This window comes from Balaenoptera borealis (genome assembly GCF_965194805.1).
Source record: "Balaenoptera borealis genome assembly, chromosome: 9".
Classification (NCBI taxonomy): domain Eukaryota; kingdom Metazoa; phylum Chordata; class Mammalia; order Artiodactyla; family Balaenopteridae; genus Balaenoptera; species Balaenoptera borealis.
This window is the reverse complement of record NC_138873.1, coordinates 5207785-5232990: the sequence shown is the minus strand read 5'-3', so window position 1 is coordinate 5232990 and position 25206 is coordinate 5207785. Positions and strand designations below refer to the sequence as shown.

At 40.3% G+C, this 25206-nt stretch overlaps 1 protein-coding gene across 7 annotated transcripts in view; it reads left to right on the top strand.

Annotated features, from left to right (window-relative positions):
• Positions 1–7129: 7129 nt before the first annotated feature.
• Positions 7130–25206, top strand: part of QKI (QKI, KH domain containing RNA binding) — a 138582-nt gene continuing 120505 nt past the window's right edge. For 2 of the 7 annotated variants that reach the window (XM_082404636.1, XM_082404638.1), the window contains exon 1: positions 7132–7705. In XM_082404636.1, coding sequence (XP_082260762.1) covers positions 7564–7705 — 142 coding nt within the window. In that variant the 5' untranslated portion in view covers positions 7132–7563. Of the gene's footprint in view, positions 7706–25206 lie in introns of all 7 variants that reach the window. The other 5 variants (XR_014248126.1, XM_082404639.1, XM_082404635.1 and 2 more) reach the window with 4 other exon arrangements.

The window sequence follows — 25206 nt, the reverse complement described above, 5'->3', positions numbered from 1 at the left end:
TTAAAAAAATCTGCTTTACTAATAATTGCTTTTACTCTTATATCTAAATAAATAATAAAGTTAAAGTGATTCTCATAAAATATCATTGCTATACAAGCCCCTTCAATATTAAATTAAGAGGTACACATTTTCTGACCTGTTATAGATGCGGGGGACTATGGATGCTCTGAACCCAGTGCCCCAAATAGTATGTTTGCTGCAGAGTGAGACCTGTCTCACACTCTAGGAACCACTGCGTCACACTGCAAAAGCTCTTCACACAGTGATAGACACTGAGGCCCCTCCCTCCACTCCTGTTTTCCCCGTCACTGAGGGCAGGGATTTTCAGATGCTACTATTTACTCAGGTGAGTATTCCAGGCTGTGAGGAGCTTACACAGCTGCTTGCCATCTCTAGAACCCAAATATGTCTGTGTTTCTTTCTTGTTTCTTTCATTCATTCAAACAAGTAATTATTGAAAGTAGATCACTTGTAAAGCATTTAAAGAGCAGAAAGAACAACAGGCCTGGATTCTACCCTCCAGGAATTTTTATGTTCTCCTAGTATAAGTTTTTCCACTAGGAACTCTAGATGCAATTTTTTAGTGCTCCACTTTTATTGTGGTAATACGTTTTAAAAAAGGGAGAAGATTTGGTTTTAACCCTTTAGAAATTATAAAAATAAGATTTTCAGTCAAATGTATTATATTGTCTAAGGGAAACAAAAATTCATACATACCATTTTTTTTTAAAATTTTATTTATTTATTTATTTATGGCTGTGTTGGGTCTTCATTTCTGTGCGAGGGCTTCCTCTAGTTGCGGCAAGTGCGGGCCACTCTTCACCGTGGTGCGCGGGCCTCTCACTATCGCGGCCTCTCCTGTTGCGCAGCACAGGCTCCAGACGCGCAGGCTCAGTAATTGTGGCTCACGGGCCTAGTTGCTCCGCGGCATGTGGGATCTTCCCGGACCAGGGCTCGAACCCGTGTCCCCTGCATTGGCAGGCAGATTCTCAACCACTGCGCCACCAGGGAAGCCCTACAATTTTTTTATTTTAATAAGGAGTGCAAAATTGGACACCTACGATTTTAGAATACATTTCTTATTGCCATTGCATGACCACCCATCTGTACACAGGGTTATCCTAAGCACAGAAATTAAATTACAACCAAGTATTTGCGGATGTGTATGAAAACATTTTATTCAGAGTCACGGAATTTTAGAACTTCTAAAGACTTCCAAGATCACTCGATTCAAATCTCAGAGACTGAGCTCCTTACTCAGTGTCACACAGCTCCTTAGGCTACAACTAATAAAGCTTTTCTATACCCAGCACAGCATTCTTTTCTCTACATGACACCAGCAGTGTTTCAATTAGATATGAGAACTTAATGTTTGAAAATATTTAACAACATCATTGGTTAGAATACTGAAAAAAGACAGACTCACAGATGACAGTATTTTAGCCATGAAAGGACACAGATCTCAGGGCACCCAAATTTAACTTACAGAGGGGCCAGCAGGGCTCCGTAAGTCACCCAGGACTTGGAAGGTCTGGTTTGAACGTTGTCCCCAGCATTTACTAGCTGTGTGACGAGTCATGTCATTCTGTTAACTCTCTGAGCCTTAGGTTCTTCGCTGTGAAATGGGAATAAAAATGAACTCAGAGCTGCAGTGTACTCAGTGAGATAGTAACTGAAGTGCTTGACCGTTCCTAGGGACTCGGTAAGCGTCAGTCCTCTGTCCCCCTGGTCCCACTGGGAACTTGGTTTAGAAAGCATGAATAGAGAGAAAATGCTGGAAAAACAGAACATTTAGGCTATCAGTTGAATTTCAGTAAAGGATAATGGCATTTGACTAAATGGCTGGGACATGGGTAGGCACTTCTCTTGCTCATAAATTGTTCACTCACATTAGTTATTTAAAACTAACGCATAGATTATGAATCAAACAGTATCTGTTTAATACGTCAAAAAAATCTAATCACAGATTCATCCTGAAGGAACCAGATCCTAAAGGAAAACAAACAACAAATGAACCCAATCCAGGGAAACACTATGGAAACTGTTTTGCAATCCTAAAACCATGAATGTCTGAAAGGTGATCAAAACAAAATGCATATTTACTTCAGTCTCATATTCCTATAATTAACGGACAATTTTTTTTAGTTAAAGTTTCTGTTTAAATAAGGAATGAAGATTGGATTACATGGCACAGGGGCCTGCATCCTGGCTGAGAATGGTTTTGCCTCTAAAGGTTCATTTAGGGTCAAATGAGTAGAAACCTGACCCCCTCGGTTCACATTTCACCCCAAGCAGTGGTTTAAACTCAATGTTAGTATTACATCTGCAACCATCATGTTAGTGGTTTAAAAAGGCAGCACAGTTACCATTAGATGCGAGCAGTGCCTTTCATTTTACAAATGCTGTATTTACACTGAGAGACATAGCCTCACGGAGGGGAATCCATGGTACTATTTTATTGATTCATTTCTTTGTGTTAAAAACAATTCCCAAGGCTCTTCTCTATGAACACGTTAGCTTGACATTCAAGGTCAGCCACAATCTGGCACCTCCTGCTCTCTATGGAAACTCCTACCCTAAAGCGTATACTTTCCCACTTTGCGAGTTTCCCTTGGGTCCTCCCTCAGCTCTGTTGCTCCTCCTCAAGCAGGAGAGCCCACCCAGCTCTCTGTGCAGCCTTGTTTTGCTTTCCAGGCCTGGAAGCTAGTGCTCATTTCCATTCTTAAGGTCTTTTGTCTTAAGCATCTACTTTTATTAGTTAACTTTTCATATGTATGTGATATTAACACCCAGCTTAGTCTGCATGTGCGTTAGGGTTAATGACAGGTATTTAGATATAACAGGGACTCAAATATTTGTTGATTAAAATAGTCACACTTAAAATGTGTCATTTTCAACCTTTTAAACAGTACCTGATAAGCCATCTCACCAACTGAAAAGGGTACTCAAGAAATCTTTTCAGACGATAAACAAACATTTACTTTACAAGGATAATGGGAAAGGCCCATTCCCTTTCAGGAAAATCTAAGGATTAAGACTTTTAAAAAGAACATTTGGGACAAAAAGTCACCAAAGACTGATGCTTAAGTCCAAGAAATATTTTAGTTCCTGTAAGAACTCCATGGTGCTGAAAAAAAAAATGTTTGGAATACTATAATTTTCTATTTTTAAATGTCAAGAATGGCAATAAACAAATGAAGCCAATCAAATTTAAGAGAACAGAAAGTGTATTTCCACTCATGGTTAATTACTGATATTCGACGTGGGACCATTTTTAGTGTCAATATATTAGATGACAATTTCTCACAGTGAAAAAAGTTCTAAGGATCTTCAAACGGGAGCTAACCCATACATATATTGTAAGTTACTATGTAACTTGCGAATACACTGTAACTTATGAATATCATAAAAATGACTTTTTTGTAATAATGTAAAGTCTTTCCACATTAATTTTTAGCTTTTTAAGCTCCTGGAAGGCAAGTGATGTATCCCAAGAATTTCTGTGTTCCTCACTGCACTTGTCACTTGTTGGGTAATTAACGGTGTAATATATGCCTAAAATGCCCGAGGTAGGAGTTTGAGAGAGAAAAGGGAGAGATACTGTGGATACCTGCAGACAGGTGAGAAGCCTCGCCCTGTGCGGATCCAGTTCTGCCCTGTATGGGACCAGCTACTTACTATTCTTAAGCATCAGCCATCTCTCTTCTGAAATCTGGCTATTCATGCCCACCTCAAATGTTTGCTGTACGGATTAGAAGAAATAATGTAGGTAAGGGTTTTGCACAGTTCAAGTACTTAATGCTTTTTTTGGAACATAATTTTAACGTTCCTATATGTACCACGCACTCTTCTAGGTGTTGGGAATTCTAGATAGAACAAAATAAAGTCTTTGCTCTCATGGAGCTTACAGTGTAGGGGGAGGGGACAGACAAATTTACCCACAGGTAGAACATGTCAGGTGGAAATACAAGCTATGAAAAAAATTAAAAGGGGGGTGGGTAAGCAGATAGAATATGGAAGGTGTGTGTCTACGTACATGCTATTTTATACAGGGTGGTTAGGGAAGCCTTCTCTGATTAAGACCTGAGAAAGAGTGGGAGGGGGCTTGCAGATGTGTGGGAAAAACTCAGCAAGGAGAGGAAACAACAAGGCAAAGTCCTGGAATAGAAGGCCTGCTTGGCCTGTCTAAGGGAAGGGAATGGGGCGGGACGGGGGTGGGGGGGGGCAGGGTGGGAAGAGCCCAGGCTAAGGTCATTCAGGCAGCGCGGGCCAGAGCATCTGGGACCCACAGGCCTCTGTAAGATCTTTGGGTTTTTCATCTGTAGGGGCAAACCACTGAAGAACTGTGAGCAGAGAAGTAATCTATGTATATTTGAAAAGGCAAAAGATAGTAGCTATTATCAAATGCTGTAACCATAAGGGATTTAATACATGGGAAATGAATAGTGTCTATCACTGTTTTTTAACTCTGACTTGGTTCACCTAGATTTTGAGAACCGGTGAGCCACATGAAACTGCAGTTTCTATGGGTCAAAAATGGTGGAACATCATAAGTTCCAACCTTACAGGATACGGTTAGTAAAGGGGCATAGAACACAGATTTTAGAATAAAATATAAGTGGATTTGAATCCCAGATCCAGGCCTCATGAGCTACAGTCTTGACAAGTTACTTAACCTCCTTCTCCTTGGGTTTCCCCTTATGTAAAATGGGGATAAAAGCATAAGGTTAAAGCCACAAGGTTGAACTAAAAATTAAATGAGATATACATGTAAAGCATTTAGCACAGGGCCTAGAAGCTTAATAAACAAGTGAACAGATTAAGAAGGGAAACTGAACATTTTACACTAGAGTCAAAATAATCACTTAGTACCAAACCCCTTTACAACTACCTATCATTTAGCCAGGTAGGGAGGTAGCGTACCTTACACTAGTTTTCGAAATGACAACAGCTTTTTGTTCAAATTACTATTCCCTGCATTTACAAAATTCACCCTTTAATAGATAATTAGGTGAATATTCTATAGCTCTGCTAACAGTGATGGGTGTTGGTGAACTTAAAATATTTGAGTTAAATGTTTTTAACTTTGTCTAACAAAGCAATTCCATTTCCTCTATCAAAGCAGCTTAATTTTAAAAGCAAACTCACTTTCTGCTTTTTAAACGGATAGGCCAGTAGCTACTTGCCACTCAAAGTTTTTGTTTGAAATTCATTTCATAGTTTCAATACAAGTCAAACTTAGAAGTGTTCTTCAGAATTTGTTTGAAGCAAAATTTCCCCCCCCCCGCAAAAAACCCACTAAGTTCTCACTTAAGTTAAAACACAGTTCACATGATTAAAGACGTGAAATAGATATTTCAGTCACGTGTCACGCTTTCAAGGGTCAGTTTGATGTTAAATAATTTTGTCTACATTATTAATTGAACATGTCATAAAGGGCTTGCAATAAAATGCAGATACAGATTTGGTGGCTGACAACATTACATAAACAAAATTTTCTGAACTGCAACTGCATTGTTGCAGTTCAGAAAATTTTCCCCAACAAACCTAAATATTTGAAATCGATTGTATTGCATGAAAAACCTCGTGCCCAAGGTATGATTACTTCTGCAAGTTTGCAAATATGAGTGTTGACTTTCGCTTTTCCAACTAGGTGCACGTTCCTTGTTTCGTCTCTTTATCGCGGCTTCATTTTATTACTGGATACTGATGCCATCACGAAGCGCTACATCGCAAACAGCGTGCACGTTCCGCTCCCGACTTCGCCGGTGCTCACTCTTCACCGCAGCCTGGAAGAGCTGGATGCCGCAACGGAGCGTACCCGGGCCCGGAGCGCGCCCCCCAGCCCGGACCCACGACGCACGACAACCGCCACAGCCACGCCGTCGGGGCGGCAAGGGGCGCCCACGCGAGTCCGCTGCTCCTCCGGCTCCTTCCCGCCGCGTGGCTCTCGAGGCAGGAGGAGACCGCTGGGACAGCGGGGGTCGTCGTGCGGGCCCACCAACGACACAGCGGCAGTCGGAGCCCATCGTGAACACGTCCTGGGCAGGAGGACCCGGGGCCGCAGAAACGTTACAGCGCAGGGCCGAGAGCCAAGACCCCGCTACTTCCCGACCCCCGGGGTCCGACGGCCCAGACACCGCGCACGGGGGTCCCCGCACCAGGACCCCTGCGCTCGGCCCGCCCCTCCCCCTCCCGGGGCCGCGCCCCCTCCCCGGCCCCGCCCCACGCAGGCGCGCGCAGGCCCCGCACCTCCCCCTCCGCTCCCGGAGCCCCGGCGGGGGCGGAGCGACCCTCGGAAGGGGCGTGGCCACCGGCCTCCACGCACGCACGCGCTCTCGGGCCTTACGGCTACGTGTCGGCCACGTGACGCCCACCCCGAAAGTCCCCCGTGAAGCAACAGGACGTTAAAAAAATTTGTTTGGGTGGGGGCGGCGGGGAGAGTGGTGGAGAGGCTTTTAAAGAACTATAGTAACGGGGGAGAGCATAGGGCTGTGCGGCGGCGAGCGCAGCCCTGGCGCGCAGTAGCTCGTCCCGCTAGGAATCCCTCTCCCGTAACGCCACAGCCAGACCGCGCCCGCCACACGAGGCAGCCCGGCGGCGGGGAGCGAGAGGCGGCGCAGCCCGCGCCCCCGCCCCAGTGGAAAGCACAGCCACCCGGCCCCCTCCCTCGTCCGTCGGCCCCGCACCGGCCCCTCCCTCCGCTCTCGCTCGCCCGGGGCGGCGACCCCGGCCCGGCGCCCAGGCCGGGCTCGCCGTGCGCCGCCTCCGTCACGCCGTCCGCCGCCGGCCCTTCAGGCCGCCCACCCCGCCGCAGGGAGACGGCGCGGCGGCGGCGGCGCCTGGGCCGGGGGGCTGCGGGGGGCGGCGGCGGCGGCAGCTGCGGGAGGGGGAGGAGCGCGCCGGCCGGGCCCGTCTAACGGCCGCCCTGCGTGGCCCCGCCTGCCGCCCGCCCCCCGCCCCCGGCCCTCCCCGCGCCACCGCCCCTCCCCCCGCGCCGCCGCCGCCGCTGGCAGCGCCGCCTGAACTGAGGCGAACTCCGCCGCCAAGTGAGTGAGGAGGAGGAGGAGGAGGAGGCGAGGAGGCGAGGAGGAGGAGGAGGAAGAGGAGGAGCGGAGTCAGAGCGCGGCGGCAGCGGCAGAGGCGGCCGCGGCGGAGACCAGCCCAGAGAGAGACCCCGAGCCCGCGGCAGAGGCGGCGGCTGAACGGGCGCGACCAGCTGAGCGAGAGGCGGCGGCCCGGCTCCTCTTCGTCCGGCGCCGAGCGGCCCGCGCCCGCATTCGGCCCGCGAAGACCCGCCTCCCGCCCGCCGGCCTCGTAAGGGACGCGCCGAGCCGGCGGCCGAGGAGCGGCGGCGGGTCGGGAGCGCGTCGGGCCGCGGGCGGAAAGTGCCTGCGGGGGCGGGGAGAGCGCGGCGAGCGCGCGGTCCGGCCGCCCCGGCGCCCGGCGCGGGAGCGGAGCGGAGCGGGACGCCGAGTCCGGAGCGGCCGGCGGCCGGGGCTCCCCGCCCCTCCCTCCTCTCCGGCGGCGGCGGCGGGCGGAGTGAGCTGCGGAGCCTGGAATATGGTCGGGGAAATGGAAACGAAGGAGAAGCCGAAGCCCACCCCAGATTACCTGATGCAGCTGATGAACGACAAGAAGCTCATGAGCAGCCTGCCCAACTTCTGCGGGATCTTCAACCACCTCGAGCGGCTGCTGGACGAAGGTGAGTCGCCCTGCCGGCCCCTCGCGGCCCGCGCCGGGGCGGCGGCCCCTCTTCCCGGGACCCGACGCCCGCCGGAGTGTGGGGAGGGCGGGAAGGTCGCGGCCGGCGGGGACCGTGCGCCTGGGGACGGCGAGGCCCGGGCGGGGCGCGAGGAGGCGGCGCCGAGGCTGGGCTCGCGGGGTGCGGCGGGCGGGCCCCGCCGGCGGGACGCCCCCCCGGACGCGGGGCTCCGGCTCCGGGACCCCTCGCCCCGGCCGGGCCCCGCGCCGCCGGCGCCCAAGCGGGTGCGCTGGGGGAGGCTGCAGGGCCCCCGGCTCCCGGCCCGGCCTCTAGCACCGCGACGGCCCCGAGCTTCGCGGGCCTCCCGGGGAGCAGCCCGGCCTCGCCCGCCCCGCGCCCCGCGGGCGCCTGAAGGACACCGGCCTCGGGGCCGCTCCCGGAGGGGGTCCTCCCAGAGGTCGCCGGCGGCTCCCGGAGTGGGAAGTCCAGTGTGGCTTGTGGTTTTTTTGAAGTTTGTGTAGCTTGGAAGTACTCGAGGGGAGTAGTGTGGGGCTGGTTAATTTAAAGGAATTCCAGAACCGACCGAAAGTACTGCTGATGCAGCCGAAGGCGAGGACAAAATGACAGCGGAAAGCACTTTTTGTCCTTTTGTTTGGGGAAGCGAGAAGTGTTCGGGAGTTGAACTTCACTTTTGGGGGTGGGGGTGTGGACGCGAAATACCGCGAGGACACATGTAAACGTAATCCCGCGTCCGAAAGAACTTCGGCGGAGAGCCTTCTCCCGAGGGCGCCGCCGCCTCGGCCGCTAGGACGGGAAGCCAAGACGTTGAAAGGGCCAAGATGAAAACGAGTAGAAGTTCGCAGCAAAGCTTTGTTGGCGGAGAGCTGTGGCGAGCGAAGAATGACGAGAAGATTAATTTTGGCCAACTCTGGGATTACTTTAACAAGGTCTTCAGCAGTGGCCAGGACGATTCGCGTCCGGTGGCTGTGCGTTTCTGGGGACGCCTAGGGAAAAACATGACCAACAAAAATGTTTATTTTGAAAATCGAGTAGCGAGGAGTTTCTTCTGCTTAGAAGCACCACCGGAGGACTGCTTAAAGAAAACGGAAAACTGTCCTTTATAGCGATGAGCAGGGAATTTTAGATTTTTTCGCAAGAATTTTGAGAGATTTTTTACAATAGAGCTGGGGAAAAGGAATCTGAAGGTTAGAATTGGAATGTTAGGAAAGAACAAAAGACCGGAAATGTCTCCGTGTTAAAAGGTGGTTCAAGAAGAATCCCAGAAGCTTTTGTTGTCAAGAAAGTAATAGAAACAACTTTAAAAGTACAAAACTGTCAGCTATTACTGCGTACTTATTTTTTTGTCTACATATGTTACAACATACAGCAGTAAGCCCATATTGAAATGGGCTTTTTCCATAGTTGAAACAGCAAATCTGCTAACACGAAATTGTTCTGGAGAAAACCTGAGCTGTCCCTTTAAGGGGTTCTGCTCTTCCTATTTGTGTTGGCATTTGAAAGATTGTGGAGGCAGAAAACTTTCTGGAATGTCAAAAAAAAAAAATTGCTGGGACTCTTAAATTGAGTATTTCCAAATGTGGGCGCTAAGGGGCGCCAGTTATTTTTTTCAACATGAGAAATGTTTGGAGCAAAATATGTAACATACTCAGTTACCTGACCTATATTAAATTTAGTTGAAACTTAAATCATAGGTCATTTCATCTGTCGTTTTGTGTCCATATATGTATTTGAAAACTTTGAAAACACTTTCTTTCAAATGATTGGAACAATTTTATCACATTGCAGAAGTAATACGCTGTTTTCTTCTTGGCATATTTTGGTGCAGTTAAAGTTTTGGTAGTATTAGCAAAAATTTTTGTTTTTTCTTGAAGCACAGTTGTACAGAAGGAGTCCTTTATAATCATTAAAATGAAAATAGGATTTGACAATATTAGGGTTAAAGTTAAATTGCATTCTTTGAATTAAAATGTTGAATTCAGTCAAACAGCATAGGAGATTATTAAAAAGTTTGGAAATATTTTCTCATTTGCACTATTTGAAGTAAATAATTTGAGTTTCTCTGATTAGTTCTGAAAGGGTTCTCGTTTGTACTTTTATGGTGGTCTGAAATCTCTCAATGATAATTTGGAGTTGGTTCTGTTAAAAAGTTTCTAACCTTTGGTTTGGTAATTTTTAATCTTCTGAATCTAGAATTCCAGTTATGTCATTATTTCTAACAAAGGTTTGTTCGTTTCTTTTCGCCTGAAAATAGTAACCCATTTGAGTTTTAAATGTTGGAGACCACTGGTTGAGGATGGTATATTCTAAATAACATATATATTTTTTCCCTTTCATTGTGGTTTACTCCATTTCTTGTCTCAGTTCTATCTTGAGTTTTAGCCTTTTCAACTCCCCAGCGTAAAGATTGCTTCTGTATAATAGCTAGGATGTTTAAAAAGGGGCAGCATAATGACTAGGAAGTTTGATTGTTTTTTATCAGACCAGTACAAACACACCGGAAAAGGGGTTATTCCTCAGTGTGGAATAAGCTGCTTCCTGTAATTGTTAGCCTTATTATAAACGTATTTTGACTTAAGAAAAATATTGGTTTCTGAAGTGCATCACGTTTTATCCGTGCTGGGTGACTTAATTCTGAAATTTGGCAAGTTGTGCTTTACCTCTTTGTGGCCTGTCATTGTCCCAAATAAATTAATCATGACTTCTGTTTGTGGTTAGGAATTCTGATTTCCTTTGTCCATATGATTGGCTGAAAAATTGTTTTTAAATTTAGTTAAAACTGTATATTTTACTTTAGTGATTAGTTTAATCGAGTTAAGATACTGTACTTGGTTACAGTAGATGCGTCTTCTGATAATTAGAAGTTTTGAATGAGTAGCAATTTTGAAATATTTTTCAAAAGTAAGGTTTTGAAAAATTTCGTTGTCAGTTTGAGAGTTTTTATTTGGCTGGTTACACATTTGGGATTTCTGTGTTCTAGGTTTTTTTGGTTGAGTAAAACTCGAATGCTTTAGACTGAACATTTTAATTTTATGCCAAGTTAACCTTTAGCCTATATTTTGATTGTGGCCGGTGAACAGTCTTTTTTTGTTTCTTGTTTTTTGTGGGGTGGGGGAGGGGCTGTCAGCTTTTTCTCTCAAGTATCGTCAACCTGGTTGCTTTTTTAGGTTGTGAATGCATTCTAGGTTGGGCCAGTCGTATGAATGACATAACTTCAGTTGATAATTCCGATACTTAATCCTTCATTGACAATAGAGACGATTACAGATAAAACCAAGGTTTAAGTGTTAAACTGCTCTGCCTTTAAAGAGAAGTTTTCCACTGAACCCTGGGACCATCCATCCATGGGAAAGAATAGCTATTACTAGGGTTTTTTTTTTTTTTTTTTGGAAACCTTTCTTTGTCGTGAAAATGAAACTTAAGCAGGAACACAGGAACAGTATTTGAATGCAAATTGTTTTAGTAAAGTATTGCAGTTTAGAATTGAGACGGTGTAAAAGTAAAAATAAAATCAGTTTGACTTAAAAATCCCAAATAGGGGGAAATGGAGATCTAGGGATATTAAAATTAGATTCTGATTTTTCATTCTTAGGCAGATACGAAAATTAATGAATATATAGTGTGGTTTATGAGGAAGGCTAGCCTAAATCTTTTTATTGTGAATAACTGAAAAATCAGTGCATGGCTCAGAAAAAGGGAGCAAACGTGTTAGATTAGAGTCTGCATTACTGATTTGAAAAATTCACTTTTTCATGATCTTTTTTGGGGTGAGGGGGGATGTAAGTTTTCTTTTTGACCTCAATTTATTTTCTCTCCCTGTTCCCTCTCCCTTGGAAATGAGGGCAAAAAGTATTTTAAATTAAAATTTGCTTTACTAGTGAACATTTTTTCCATGTTAATTTCCATTTGTTATGCATTTATTATTGAATGTATCATTCGCAGTTTTCCTGCACTTCAATTTTCTTCCTTTCTTTTCTTTAGAAATCTTGATAAGTTTAAAAATTATATGGTTGTTTCTTGGTATTGAGAGGAATTTTGCTATATAAGTTTACTATAGTTTTCGGTCCCCCCCCCCCCCCCCCCAGAAGAAGCCTTGTTGACAGTAACCAATATCTGTGACAAACAGATTTTATTTAAGTTGAAGTAATTAATCTGTTGTTTAGGAGCAAAGGTAGTGTTTTTGTACGCACAATCCTTTGAATTATTAGTAACAAGAAGGAAGCCAGTATTTATAATTAGTTGTTCTTTCCATTTTCTTTTTTTCTCCTCACCCAGGAGGTGTCAGCAGCTATAGTAAGGTAATAATGGAAATGATAATTTGTATCACGGGTCATTTATTCAACATTTATTCTGTATTTTCGAAACTCTACTCCTGTAGGCCGGCTGTGTACTCAAAACGCATGTACATACTATGATGCAGGTGACTTCTCTTTCTTAACTTTATCCAGTTTACATGCTTTGTAGTAAATCTGTACTACCAAGGATATAACGTAATTGAGTTAATGGAAATAGGTCTCTGCTAATCACATTTGCTACTGTGTTTGGTATGAGCACCTTTTCTTAAATGGCTTTGAGAATATCAAGTGAAAACAGGTTAATTGGACCTTTTCAATGCTGTGTGCGCATCTTATTCCCGTTGTTATCCCCCCCCAGTAGTCCCAGGCCTGAAGCTGATTGAAGTGCATCCGTTTTCCATGAGAACAAATGGTTTTTGGTTTACTTATTAAGAGAAATAGATTCCTGCAACAAAAGACATGAAGTGGACCCCTCCTTGCCTTTTCTGAGCATGATTCAGATGCTCGTTTTTTTGAGGCCAGTGTAAGGTTTTTGATTTGTTTTGTTTTTTGACTTTTTTGGTATTAAGAGAATTACACCAGTGTGATTATAAGGGCAGCTTTTTATAATCTGACTGGAACTACATTTTAATTTACTTGAGAATTCAATGCTGTTAATACACTGTTTGATTTATAGTGGTGCAATTATAAGTAAGAGTTGCCTTATTCAGTTGGAGATGTTGGAAGCGCTATGCCATTGTTAGGATTTATTTTTTGATTAAGGAGCCTACTGAGCGATTTTCTGTTACTTATATGTCAGCTGTTGTGAAGATATGCAAGGATCTATTTTAGGGTCAAGGGAAGGGGATAGTGCATGGGCCCATGCCAAGAAGTCATACTTAGAATTAGGTACCAATTTTTTATTTACATGATTGACAGGACTTAGTCATTTTCTCCGACCCCTCCTTTTTTGACATTAAGACAGTTCAGTGTGAATTTTAAGTGCAATAATGTATTTTTTTCTTAATGAGAACTTTTAGGAAATGCTTAATATCCCTTTTTTTTGAATTAGCATTTCAGTTTGGGGACTCAAAATAGCTAGATTGTTTGATGTCCAAGTAAGATTTTTACAGCTTTGTTTTCATTTAACAGAAAACAAAAATAGCATTAAACTTTTGCAAAAATAGCATTAAACTTTTCATAGTGAGTACAGTTTGTTTTGTTAGTGTGACTGTGTTACGAAATTTGACTATAAATATAACCCCAGCCTGTGTTAGGTACTACTCTCTATGTAGTTACCATCATACTTAACACTGTAATATTATTATTTCTTTTTGTGTCTGTCTTCCCTGTTAGAATTAGTTCCTTGAAGGTGGCCACCTTACAGCCTGGCACGTGTATGATCTCAGATGTTTGTTGAATTAATAAATAGGTTCACACTTTAAATCCTTTTCTCATTTCTAATTTCTCTAAAACGTGGGATTAAGCAGATAGTTTTGGCAATTAGAAAAAAGGTACGTGTATTTTTTTCTTAAAGATGGTATTTTTTAGAAATCTTACAATATTTTTTGCAGTACTTGTCCTCAAGGAGCCTAATCTTAATTTTACCTGACTACCATTGATATGACTGAGAATTAGAAAGATAAAATTGCTCTTAACTACTTAAGCAGTAGTTTCTAGCCAGTCCTTATACAAAGTATATCAGTTCATAAGTATACCAGTGCTTGTCTCAGCTCTTGAAAGTTTTGGCATCTATGGAATTATATAGGTGAACCTTCCCCTAGTCAATTACCTATAAAAGTCAACATTCAGTGGATATGTAGTTCTTGTACTCTGTGCAAAGCACAATAAATATGAAAGATTCCTTGTCCCTAAGTGCTGCTTTGATGTGCTCAGGATAAATAAGGACTGTTTGAATTGTTTTAGTTTAGAGGAAAGCTGAGTATAAACATAGGTGGCTGTTACAGTAATTTAACACAAATAGCAATTTTTAAACACAGGTGTTTCTTAAAGCTAATTTGAAACTGTGCCGTTACTTAGAAGACTGATAAATTGACATTTTCAGTTAACTGAAATTTAACCCTCTTAAAAGGAGTTTACTTTTCTGTTTTAGCCTTAACAGTGTTTTAAAATAACTCTGTCAAGAGTTTTTAACAAATATATAGCTTGTCGAAGTTAAGTGATTTATCCAGAATTCTTGTAATTAATGAGGCAGTGACTGTATTTAATGTTTTCAACGTTTCCTCAGTTTTCTAAAGCAGAAACTCTTAGTTTGAAAACCCAGCAATCCTATCAGGTCTAATAAAATAAACAAAATTGTGTTTATGTTCATAATGTTGCTTTATGTATTGATTCTAACCTACATATTTTATTTAAATTTTGAGGCTGGTGAAATGAATCAGTTTACTGTAACATTTCTATCACATTACTTATAAAACAGAATTTGTCAATTTGGATGCTTTTCAAGGGTGTTGAAGTCTCAGAAAAACATCAAAATGCCATTAAACCCATGAAGTGGTCCTATGCTGTATGGCCATGGTAATGAGGGAAGAGTGTGTGTGATCGCATGTGTGCAAGCATGCATGTGTATAAAGGGAGCCGTGCAGTGAATGTGAGCTGGCCTTGAAATCCTTGGGGGTTGGGTGCTAGGGATGGTGAAGTTCAGAGCAAGGAAGGTTTTCAAAGTAACATCTGCCTGGCCTCAGGATTGAAATGATTATATATCAACAGTGGAAAATGGAGTGGGTCTTAAACACCTGGCTTTTGGCTTTTGTGCAGGATGAGTTGTAAAGATTGGGCATGATCACCTGGTCAGTTGCAGATTATTGGAGGAACCCGTGGCTTTTAAGCTCATTTAATAGTTTAAAATATATATAGGAAAAATTAAAAATATATAACATACATGTATTTATTACATTAAAGAGAAAGGAAAGCACTGGTAAAAAGCAAACTTTTAGGCAGATTTTATTTGGAACCTTGTTTTCGTTACTTCAGTGTCATACTATTTTACAGGGTCTCAAAATTCTTTTACAAAGAGTGTTTGAAGAGATGTGTATGTGAAAAGAACTAGAAGAAATACAAAACATTTCTTCTTAGATGCAGTTGAGTATAAGGCATATTAAAGTAATACCAGAAGTTCATGGAATTTCAGAGCTACCAGGGACCTGAGAGTTTGGGGGATGAGGTCTTCATTTCATAGGTGCAGAGACCGAGGTATGGAGAGGTTGTGACTTGTCCAAATCACAAAGCAAGGTGATCTGTTTGGTGAATGAGCCACTCCCTGAGCGGTACTAGAGAAGAAAAACGCAGCCAAGTACTAGAAAACTGCTGCTGTTGCCTCAGGTCGTGAACATGAAGGAAAAAAAAAAGCAAATGGGGGTTTTGCTAATTCTGTGATATGTTCAAGTTGAGCAAAATGCTGGTCAAATTTTCGGAGCTAATATAAATATATATATACACACACATTTTTTTACTGGTAAATCTTTATGATAGTTAAAGGGCTAAAAAATAAGAAAGTAAAGGCGTTTTAAGAGGCTTTCAACTCATTCACTTAAACTTCTTAGTAACCAAAGGATAGAGCTTTATCTCTTAAAATAACATGGTACAAATAAATCTAGTGAATATTTAGTATTGTTGGTGTTCTTTTTATTACTATTTTTAGTAACTACTCAAGAGGAAAAAACATTTCTGACGGGAAGGTTTTTATTTAGAAGTTTAATATTGCTAGGTGATTCGAGTCAGGAATATATACACTTGTATCAGTTTTAGATTAGCATAGGGTGGTTAAAAGCATAGGTAGGCAACTAAAGAAAGCCAGCCAAGAGGTGGATGATGCTGAATCGAATGGAAATAATGCTGCACTGGGTAGCTCCTGCATCCCATTCCCGATGCCCACATCTGGAGCATCCGCTGTTCCTTTCAAGTATATGCAAAAGAATTAAGTATAAACCACACTTACTTGTTTGCTGTGTTATAGTAATTGTATCACTCTGATAGAACTGATTAGAAGAAATAAAAAATTTCAAACCAAGGCCAATTATAAATTACTCTGAAATTAACTGTCCCTAATCCTTTATTAGTGTTGCTGCTGTCACCATTGTTGCAGTGATGCTTCCATTGTTATGACGTATTCAAGTGTTGACTCTGTGTGTGTGTGCGTGTGTACACAAGTGAGCCAGCATAAAGATGAAAATGAATTCCAGTTTCTGTCCTTATGCTAATGAGACTGTGTTGCAAAGTAGTAACAGTTCTTTGACAAATAGACCTGGGATTTAATCACGACTTGCAGTTAACTGATTAGTTTGCTGGTCTTGGAAATATAGGTAACCTTTCTGAACCTCAGCTTTTTCATCTATAAATTGTGTTATCAACTGCCCTGCCAAACTTCAAATCAAAATACTCAGAGGCTGGAGAATATTATATGCAAAAGAGCTTCGTAGACTATAAGGCTGCATCATCTAACTTTGTCAACATTTTAAGGTTGTTTTTGATAGGATGGACAAGCAGATAAGCAAAGCAGTTTGTAGAGAATGAGAGAAGAGAAAAACGGAGAAAGGTAATTTATCCATATGCGCATCACCTACTTTTTGTGTGCAGGAGAATTATTCACTACTAACATTCTGAAAGTTCAGAAGAAGTCACTTTGAGCTGAAGTGTCTAGTAAGGTTGTTTTGAGAAGTGGAACCTGGGTTGGTATTCATAGGTGAATGGTATTATTAATCGGTATTTAATGAGGTGAATGGGGGGGGGGGTGAAGGATGTTCCAGCAGAAGAGAAAAGTGCAGTGGTGCCAGAACAGTAGTGATGGGAGATTGAAAGACTTTCACAAAGTGTGTTTAGATGAAGTTACTTGGAATGGCAAATGCATATAGAGAAGTAGTGAGAATTAGAAGAGCAGAGCCAGAAGACTAATTCAGGGTTATATTGTGATGGGCCTTGAATGCCAGGGTGAATAGTTCAGCTTTTATTCTGAGTTTTGTAAGGAACCATTGATGTCTTGGGTTATATCAGGATGCCATAATGAAACCTTTGGGGGTAAACTAAGAAGAGTGTATAGAATATATGGATTTAAGGAAGTAGAATTTGGATACAATGTGGAGAGTTAAGAGATTAGGGAATTTTAAGAAATTGTTATATTTTCTCAAAATATTAAACAAAAATATATTTTGATCTTTCTGCATTTTAGATTTAAACTCTAGAGTTTTTTTAAAAATATGGTGTTTATCTAAAAATAAACATGCATACAAATTATTTTTTCTTTACCCGTAAGTCCCTAGGTATCTCTTTAAAAACTAGCAGTATTCTACATAGTGACCTCACACTGAACAAAATGGATTAATCCTACAACTAATATAATAACCAGTCCACATTCAGAGCTCTGTAGTTGTCCCCAAAATATTCTTTGTAACCGAACTAGCTTGTGCAAATCAGAATCTGACTCAGGACCATTCATTGAATCTGGTTGTTAGGACTTGAAGTCTCTTAAATCTAGAACCATCCCTTTTTTTTTTATGACATTAATGTAACTTTCTTGTCACTGGGCTTGTTCCTTTATGTCATCTGTATCTATTACTTTGGCAGTTAGATCTAAAGAATTGGACAGGTTCCAGTATAATGTCATAGGGGATACTGTGTACTTAATGTTGCATCGCTCTGGGGGCACAGTTCTGGTTCTACTGTTAGTGAACCTAAAATTGATAATCTGGGTTAGAGTGGAGATAGACTGATCCTTCCACTGTAAAGTTAGGTGTTCTTTAAAAGGTAAAGCTTTCTTTCATCAGCAAGGAATATTACTATTATAAAATAAGTTCCTAATGGAAAAGTCAGATCGGTGCTTATTCTTATTAATTATTGGTTGGTTGTCAAAGTGTTGGTTTCCTAGCTGGCTCAAATGGTGACTAATGAATTTTTTCTGTGTTTCATGATAATCATTATGGGCTCATGGATCTTCATAGACTCACTGCAATTAATATTCTTTCTGATATTCAGGTTTTCACAATTTTGGCCTGTGATAATCTAACTGGCTCTTGTGTCTTTTGAAATCTTCCTTGCTTTTTGGGACCGTTTGATGCCCCAAGCTCACCTGCCCCACAGCTAGAATTAACCCTTTCTCCAAGGTTCTTTTTAATGGAAATGGTATTAGAGATGTGAATTTAGGCACTAAACATGTTGATTGCTGTCAGGATAAGGTTACTTCCAGGTCATTGGCCATTTTCTGAGCTAGACAGTATTGATTTTAAATTAATGAATTCATGTTTGTATTTTCAATTCAATTTTAACATTATATTTAATTTTATAATCATATCTTTCTTTTTCTGCCAACACCAAAATATCATGGTTTCTGACAATAACAGAATTACTTATTTATTTTATCCTACAATGTAGAGAACATACTTTCAAAATAATATTACTAATAATAGTAAAACTACTGAATATGTTTAAATGTTTTTTATACATTTTAGACACGTTACAGATTATAGGTAGAACCAGTGACCTCTTGTTCTTCTAACTGATTGTGATTTTCTTCCTTCTTTCTTTGGCTTTATTCTATGTAAAGGTTTTTATCTAAGGGTTTTTTTTTTTTCTGCCAAATCTTGTTTTTGACCTTTTGATGATGTCATTTATTAGCTAAGTTCTTTTGTTGTTATACTGACTGTTTCTGTTAGCTTTTACCCCATGTCTAGCAGAAATTAGAGGAGAATATATTTTATAATCAGGGGTTAGTGAGTGTGTATATTTATGGAGGTAAGATCCAGAGAGATAGTTAACTTAAAAGGAGAAGGTTGTGCTGTTCAGGCTAGTGATTTGTATCTTAAGCCTGAAGGGCAGGAAGAGAAGAGAACATAGAAGGCAAAGTGTTTTAATTTAGTAAATTTTTCTGAATAATATCCGGAAAAGAATAAGGATAGCTCTTTAGGCTTTAAAGGTCCTGTGAGTTAGAGAAAATCCCTAGGTAGAAATTAAGTATTAAAGTTTTATTTCTAAGTAGTTGCAAAATCTCTACTGTAAAGTTTTTGTCCTTAAGAACTTTTGGTAGTAAGGAAGTTATGTTCCAGCAGATGGAGATATTAGTACACAAAAGACAGTGTTTAGTGATTAAAATGTGTTGAGAAATAACACTCTTGCCAGAATAGGAAATTTTTCTCCTCTAAATTGTAAGAGAAGAGTTGCTGAGGAATGTAACAAATATTGGTTATTGACTTTAATATTTGGGGTGGTATGTAAATCAGTTGTGGTATTTCTTTAAAGAATTTGTCTTTTTAAGAGACCATGTGTTAGCTATAGAAAATATATAAAATATGACTGGTTTAGGACATTGGATTGATTACAGCAATTTTCTGAAATACAGTTTCTACCTTTACAGCTTCGTTGTTTGAAGAGTTTTTGTTTGTTTTGGAAAGGGACTAAGTCTGTTTAAAGGTATTCTGTTTGTATACTATCTTTGCAATTCTAAAATCTTTAACCAGGTAATTGATTTCTGTTTATTAATCTAAGTAAGAAAAAAAAAAGTGTGCCATAGTTTACCATTGCATGATAAAGTTCTTTTGGAGATTATAGTTTTACTATAGTAATAAAAAATTATCAGCAGTAAAAAGGTAATCTTATCTCAGTTTATTGTAGTTTATAGCATTCCTTGTCAGGTTTTTTTTTTTTTTTTTTTTTTTTGGTTAGGTAAATATTATATATTTTGCTTTAAAAATGCCTTGCAATTGTTAAAGAAATATTGCTTATTTAAGTTCCTTCTTAGGAACTTTTTGATTTGTGGAAGTATGTGTTTCGTTAATAATTAATGCATTTAAATTATATTTTTCTAGTTGTTTTACTGAGGTTTTTTTAAATTGCCAAGTCAATCGTAAAATACCATTTTTCCTTCCATCACTTGAAGTTGAAGGTCAGACATGAGAGAAGAAAAGATATATTATCTTTGTTTATATGTAGAGGACCAGGAAAGAAGAGATCTACTGTGGTACCTTTGTAGAACTGATAATAACTTGCATTTTACTTTTTCCCCAGACTGTTCTTTCTCTCCATTTTGTTATTCTTGAAATGTAGAGAATTGAAGATGCAAACTTTTATTTTTTGGCCACGCTGCACGGCTTGCAGGATCTTAGTTCCCCCACCAGGGATCGAACCCGGCAGTGAAAGCGCCAAGTCCTAACCCCTGGACGCCCAGGGATTTCCCGAAGAGGCCAACATTCTAAATTTACCTTTCACTACAGGGTGGTTTGTGGTCTCTGAATCCTGGGAAAGGTGGTGGTGTGAGGGCAGAGAGTTATCATAGCATACTGTCTTTGAACCTTAATCTGAATTTTTATTTTTCAGGGGAAAATTTTTTGTATACATTTTTAAGACAGTTTCTTATAGTCATTTGAGAGTTTATGAGAATCTTAAATATCTTCTTCCTAGTAATCATTAAAAATGTATTGTTATAAGGAATTAGACGCATGTATTCTTATCATAACAAGTACTCTTCATCTCATGGAAAAAAAACTAAAATGTATCAATTAAAAAATGAAAATCACCCATAAATCAGTGATAGTGACTCTTAACATTTTTGGTGAATTTCCTTCCATTCTTTTATCCTCCCCCTCTATTTATGGATATGATAACATTGGAATCCTATTTTAATAGTATCACTGAGTGTGTTTTTTTAAAATAAATTGCATCATGAGCATTTATTTCCCCCTGCCATTTTATATCCTTTAACAATATAATTTTTATGGTAACATCGTTCGTCTTATGGAGGTCTGTTAAATTTATTAACTCTTCTCTGTTGGACGTATCATTTTGCTTTCAGGAAGTTGTGTGGTGATAACATCAGTGGTTTCAGAAGTTTATTACTGTTTAAAAAGCCTTAAGTTACTGAGTGTTGTAACTGGGCCCTGTGAATACCGAGCTCTCTTATTTCTGTAATGTGGTAATTGGAAATCAGCATTTTATGCTGCATTCCAGTAAAGTGATTGCTACTATGTGACACGCAATTTTTGAGTAATGTCAGAGTTGCATACTTCACATATTAGCTTTTAATGACTTAACATTTATTTGAAATTTTTTATTCTATTTGCAAATATTTGAATGCATACTATGTGTGGGATGTTAGGAGGAATACAACAAGGCTTCAGATTCATTCCATACCTTCAAGTCGTCTGAGTAGTAGGGTAGATAGCATGAAATAAAAGTAATATAAAATAATATAAACTAGAGGGGACTAAAGACTTGCTAAAGAGGTCACTTTAGGGTGGGGAGATTATGGAATGTTGCAGGAAAAGAGGTAAAAAGCTTCACCTGGCTCTTGAAAGATAGATAAGATTGAAGCGGTGAAAAGGTAAGGGAGTAGTGCTGTAGACAAAGGGAACGCTATCCTTGAATGTGAGAACATTTCGTGGGAGAAAGAAAGTAATTCTCTACTGTAGAAAAGCTTAAATGCCTGGATTTTAGATTCTGTCCTTTTGATAATGGGAGACCCATTTATGGTTTTTCCTTTTATATCTTTCTCTTAGTTGATTTTCTCATTTATCTGCCTCCATATTTATGTTTAGTGTATATTAATGTGATGGATTGCTATGCTTGCTACAGATTTTCAGAAAATCTTGACTTATTACCCGCCCTGGGCCCCCCGCCCCCCCCCCCCCCCCCCCCCCCCCAGTATTTTGCCACTTCACTACTACTTCTTCTAATCTACACATACCTACTTTGGCTGGCTTTCTGTTCTGTTTTACTGGTACATTTGGATTTACTTAGCTCTTTATTACGATGCCTTTTGTTTTATTTTTTTTTCTGTATGTGTCTGTTGGTGATTGTGTTGGGTTTAGGTGCATGGGGGAAGAGGTACATCTGGATTAGTGAGTGTGATTTCTAGAATGGTGAGTCTAAGCTGTGTACTAAAGGTGAGTTGCTGGCATATCTTGGTTTGTATGTGTGGTATGGGTCTTTGTCTTATGCTTGCCTTTCATCATCCTCTCCATTTGCTTTTGCTCTAATGGCTTGAAAGACTGCGCTCTTAGGTTGGAGGGGAGAGATTGAAGATCTGCTAATTTAACTGTGGTTTGAGGGAGGCTTTAGGGAAGTGCTTTTGAAACCCGTTCCATGTGATACTGGCTTCTTGAAGTGGTCTGAGAACAGAAGGGTTCTGTAGTCAAAGAAGTGCTGCGTATTCTTTTGTGTTGATTCGTTAAATATCCAGGACCTTTAGTCAAGAATTTTCTGAGATTGCTTGGTAAAGGAATGCCTTTTTTTTTTTTCTTCTTGGAACTAGTGGTGTGAGGATATATTATGGGACATATTAGAGAGGTGATTATAAAGACCTGTGGATCTAGAGAGAGGAAGGTTTAAATAATAATTGGGAATCTTAATTTTGAATGAGAATGCTGGTTCAAGTCAGTTCAAAGTACCCTTTGAAAAGATAGTTAAATTTCTTTTAGTTTGGGACTATTTCAAATTCCATCTTGAAGGAAGCAAGAAAAGTGTCCTTTCTGGCTTTATATTTAAACAATTGAGGCAAAGGGTTTCAATAGTGAATTTTATTTCAATTAGTGTATGTTATTTAAATAAAAATGTAGATGTGCTATTTTAAAAAGTATAATTCTCTAAGTAAAAACAGAATCTTGACGATTTAAACGTTAGAGTGAAACATGCTTTGAAATAGATAAGCACATAGAAATATGTTGATGTTCTAATATATGCCTGGTTTAAGTGTAAAATTTTTAAATTTGGGAACTGATGAATTGTAAGGCGAAGAGGAATTGTTAAATTTTGAAAAGAAAAATATTTATCTTTGTTAGAGTGTTTAATAAACATTGAGGTGCAGTGATGTAGTTTTGTGAGGTCTGTAAATCAGTAACCAGTTGAGTGTTTTCTGTGAACTTCTGTTTTAGTCTATGCATATAAGATGTTAGCTCTCTTTGTTGTTACAGCAGTTATGCAGTCTTAATAATAAAATGAAATTTTGATGACATTTATAATTTGCAGCAGCCTTTCAAAAGGGGGGGAGTACAAGGGTTGGATGGTAGAGTAGCATTTCACTTGGAAGGCCCAAAGGATTTTTATTAAAAATTTTGTCCTTGTTCAAAGAAAAACCCTGTAATTCAGATTTTAAAGCTGGAATGGATCTTAGAGATCACAGTTCCATCCTTTAATTGAATAGTATGTAAATGCAGTTCATTTACATGAAGTTTCATTTTCATGAAGTTTTACAGATTAGAAACTGCTGATTTCAGTAGCTCATTTGGCTCTTGTGGCAGAAGTATATCTGTAAGTTATATTATTGGCCAGAGGGTACCTTTGGGCCTGATCCCCTCTATGGAGAATTATGTCATGACTGCTAATTTGCATAATGTGACTACCTTCTGATATGAGTGGTCTTAATTATTTTCAATTTTATTTCATTGCTTGAAATATCTACCTAGGGTATTTTAACTTTTCCTCTAAATAAGAATAAAATTCAGCATTGAATGCACACAGTGATATTGTCATTAAACTGATGTTTCAGGTCAAAGACAGAGAAGGTTCTCCTAGGTTCTTGGTGGTCTCCATTAGCATTTTCCTGCAGACTGAATCTAGGTCTAGGAACAATTTAGTGTATATTTGGATAAGAACTTTCACTGCCCATGTTTTATACAAATATTTTAAAGTCATTTGTTAGAGTAAACTATTCCTCTCCCCCTCCCCCCATCAACCTTTCCTTATAGATCTAGGTCATGTGTCCTAGAACAATGTGATAAAAGTCCAAGATGAAGATAAGGGAAAGCGAGAAAGCCACTTGGTATCTTTTGAATACTCAGTTCAGATTCTCTGTTGTTGCTAGACTAATATTTAGACATGTTTGTGTTGATGTTTTGTACAGGTTTTAGTTTCATAGGCCAGATAGGGTAGACTTATCTAAAATTTGAAGGGTGATTAATTTAGGAGAGGTGTCTGTAAAAAACACTATGTTGTTCTTTTTAAAGTCTTGAGTAAAAGAAAATATGAAAAGGGGAAGAGAGTAGAGGGATGGATAAATGGATCAGTTAGAGAAGGACAGTAATGAGGGAAGGTGAAAGTAAAATCTGAGTTAGAAAAATCCTAGATTTGTTTTTAGGTTATAGGAAAATGTACAATTGACCCTTGAGCAACACGGGTCCACTTATATGTGGACATTTTTCTTTTTTCTTTTTTTTTTAAATAAATTTATTTTTTGGCTGCGTTGGGTCTTCGTTGCTGCGCACGGGCATTCTCTAGTTGCGGAGAAGGGGCTACTCTTGGTTGCGGTGCGCGGGCTTCTCATTGCGGTGGCTTCTCTTGTTACGGAGCACAGGCTCTAGGCACGCGGGCTTCTTCAGTAGTTGTGGCTCGCGGGCTCTAGAGCTCACGCTCAGTAGTTGGTGGCGCACGGGCTTAGTTGCTCTGCGGCATGTGGGATCTTCCCAGACCAGTGCTCGAACCCGTGTCCCCTGCATTGGCAGGTGGATTCTTAACCACTGTGCCACCAGGGAAGTCCCATACGTGGACATTTTTCAACAGTAATAAAACATGGACTACAAGGTCCATGTTTGGCTGGATCCATGGTTGCAGAGGAACTGTGGATGCGGAGGACTGACATAAGTTATACCCGGATTATACACCTCTTTGTTCAAGGGTCAATTTTGTTTATTTTACATGGCAGTAAGGGATGTGAGAAGTGGAAGTGTTTCATTTTGTAAGTCAAGAGTCTCCTTGATTGTTAACATTATTTATTGAATAACAAATATATATTGGGTTGGCCAAAAAGTTTGAACTTTTTGGCCAACCCATATATCTTGACAGTATAAAAATGAACCAGAAAAATGGTATAAACATGAACCAGAAAGGTATATATCTTAAATTTTTAAATGCTACCTAAAAAGAGAAATACTTTGTTATGTACACATACATATATACTTATATAACAGCTGAAATGAAAGTTTCATGAAATAATAATTTGTATTACCTCTGATGTAGTATAGTATTTTTCTGTTCTATTCCATTTAAAAAATACTGGTTGTGACTAATACTATAGATTGAAAGGATTGTGACCTGTGTGGTTTTAGGAAAACTGATGTTGACTCCTGCTATAATTTAGTTTTCAATAAAATTTAAAAAAAAAATCCAGCACTTTGCTGGGTGGTGGAGTTACAAAGATGAATAAGGCATAGTCCAATTTTTAAGGAGACATACAATGGAGTGGAGATAGAAATGAAATAAAAAACGCAGTAC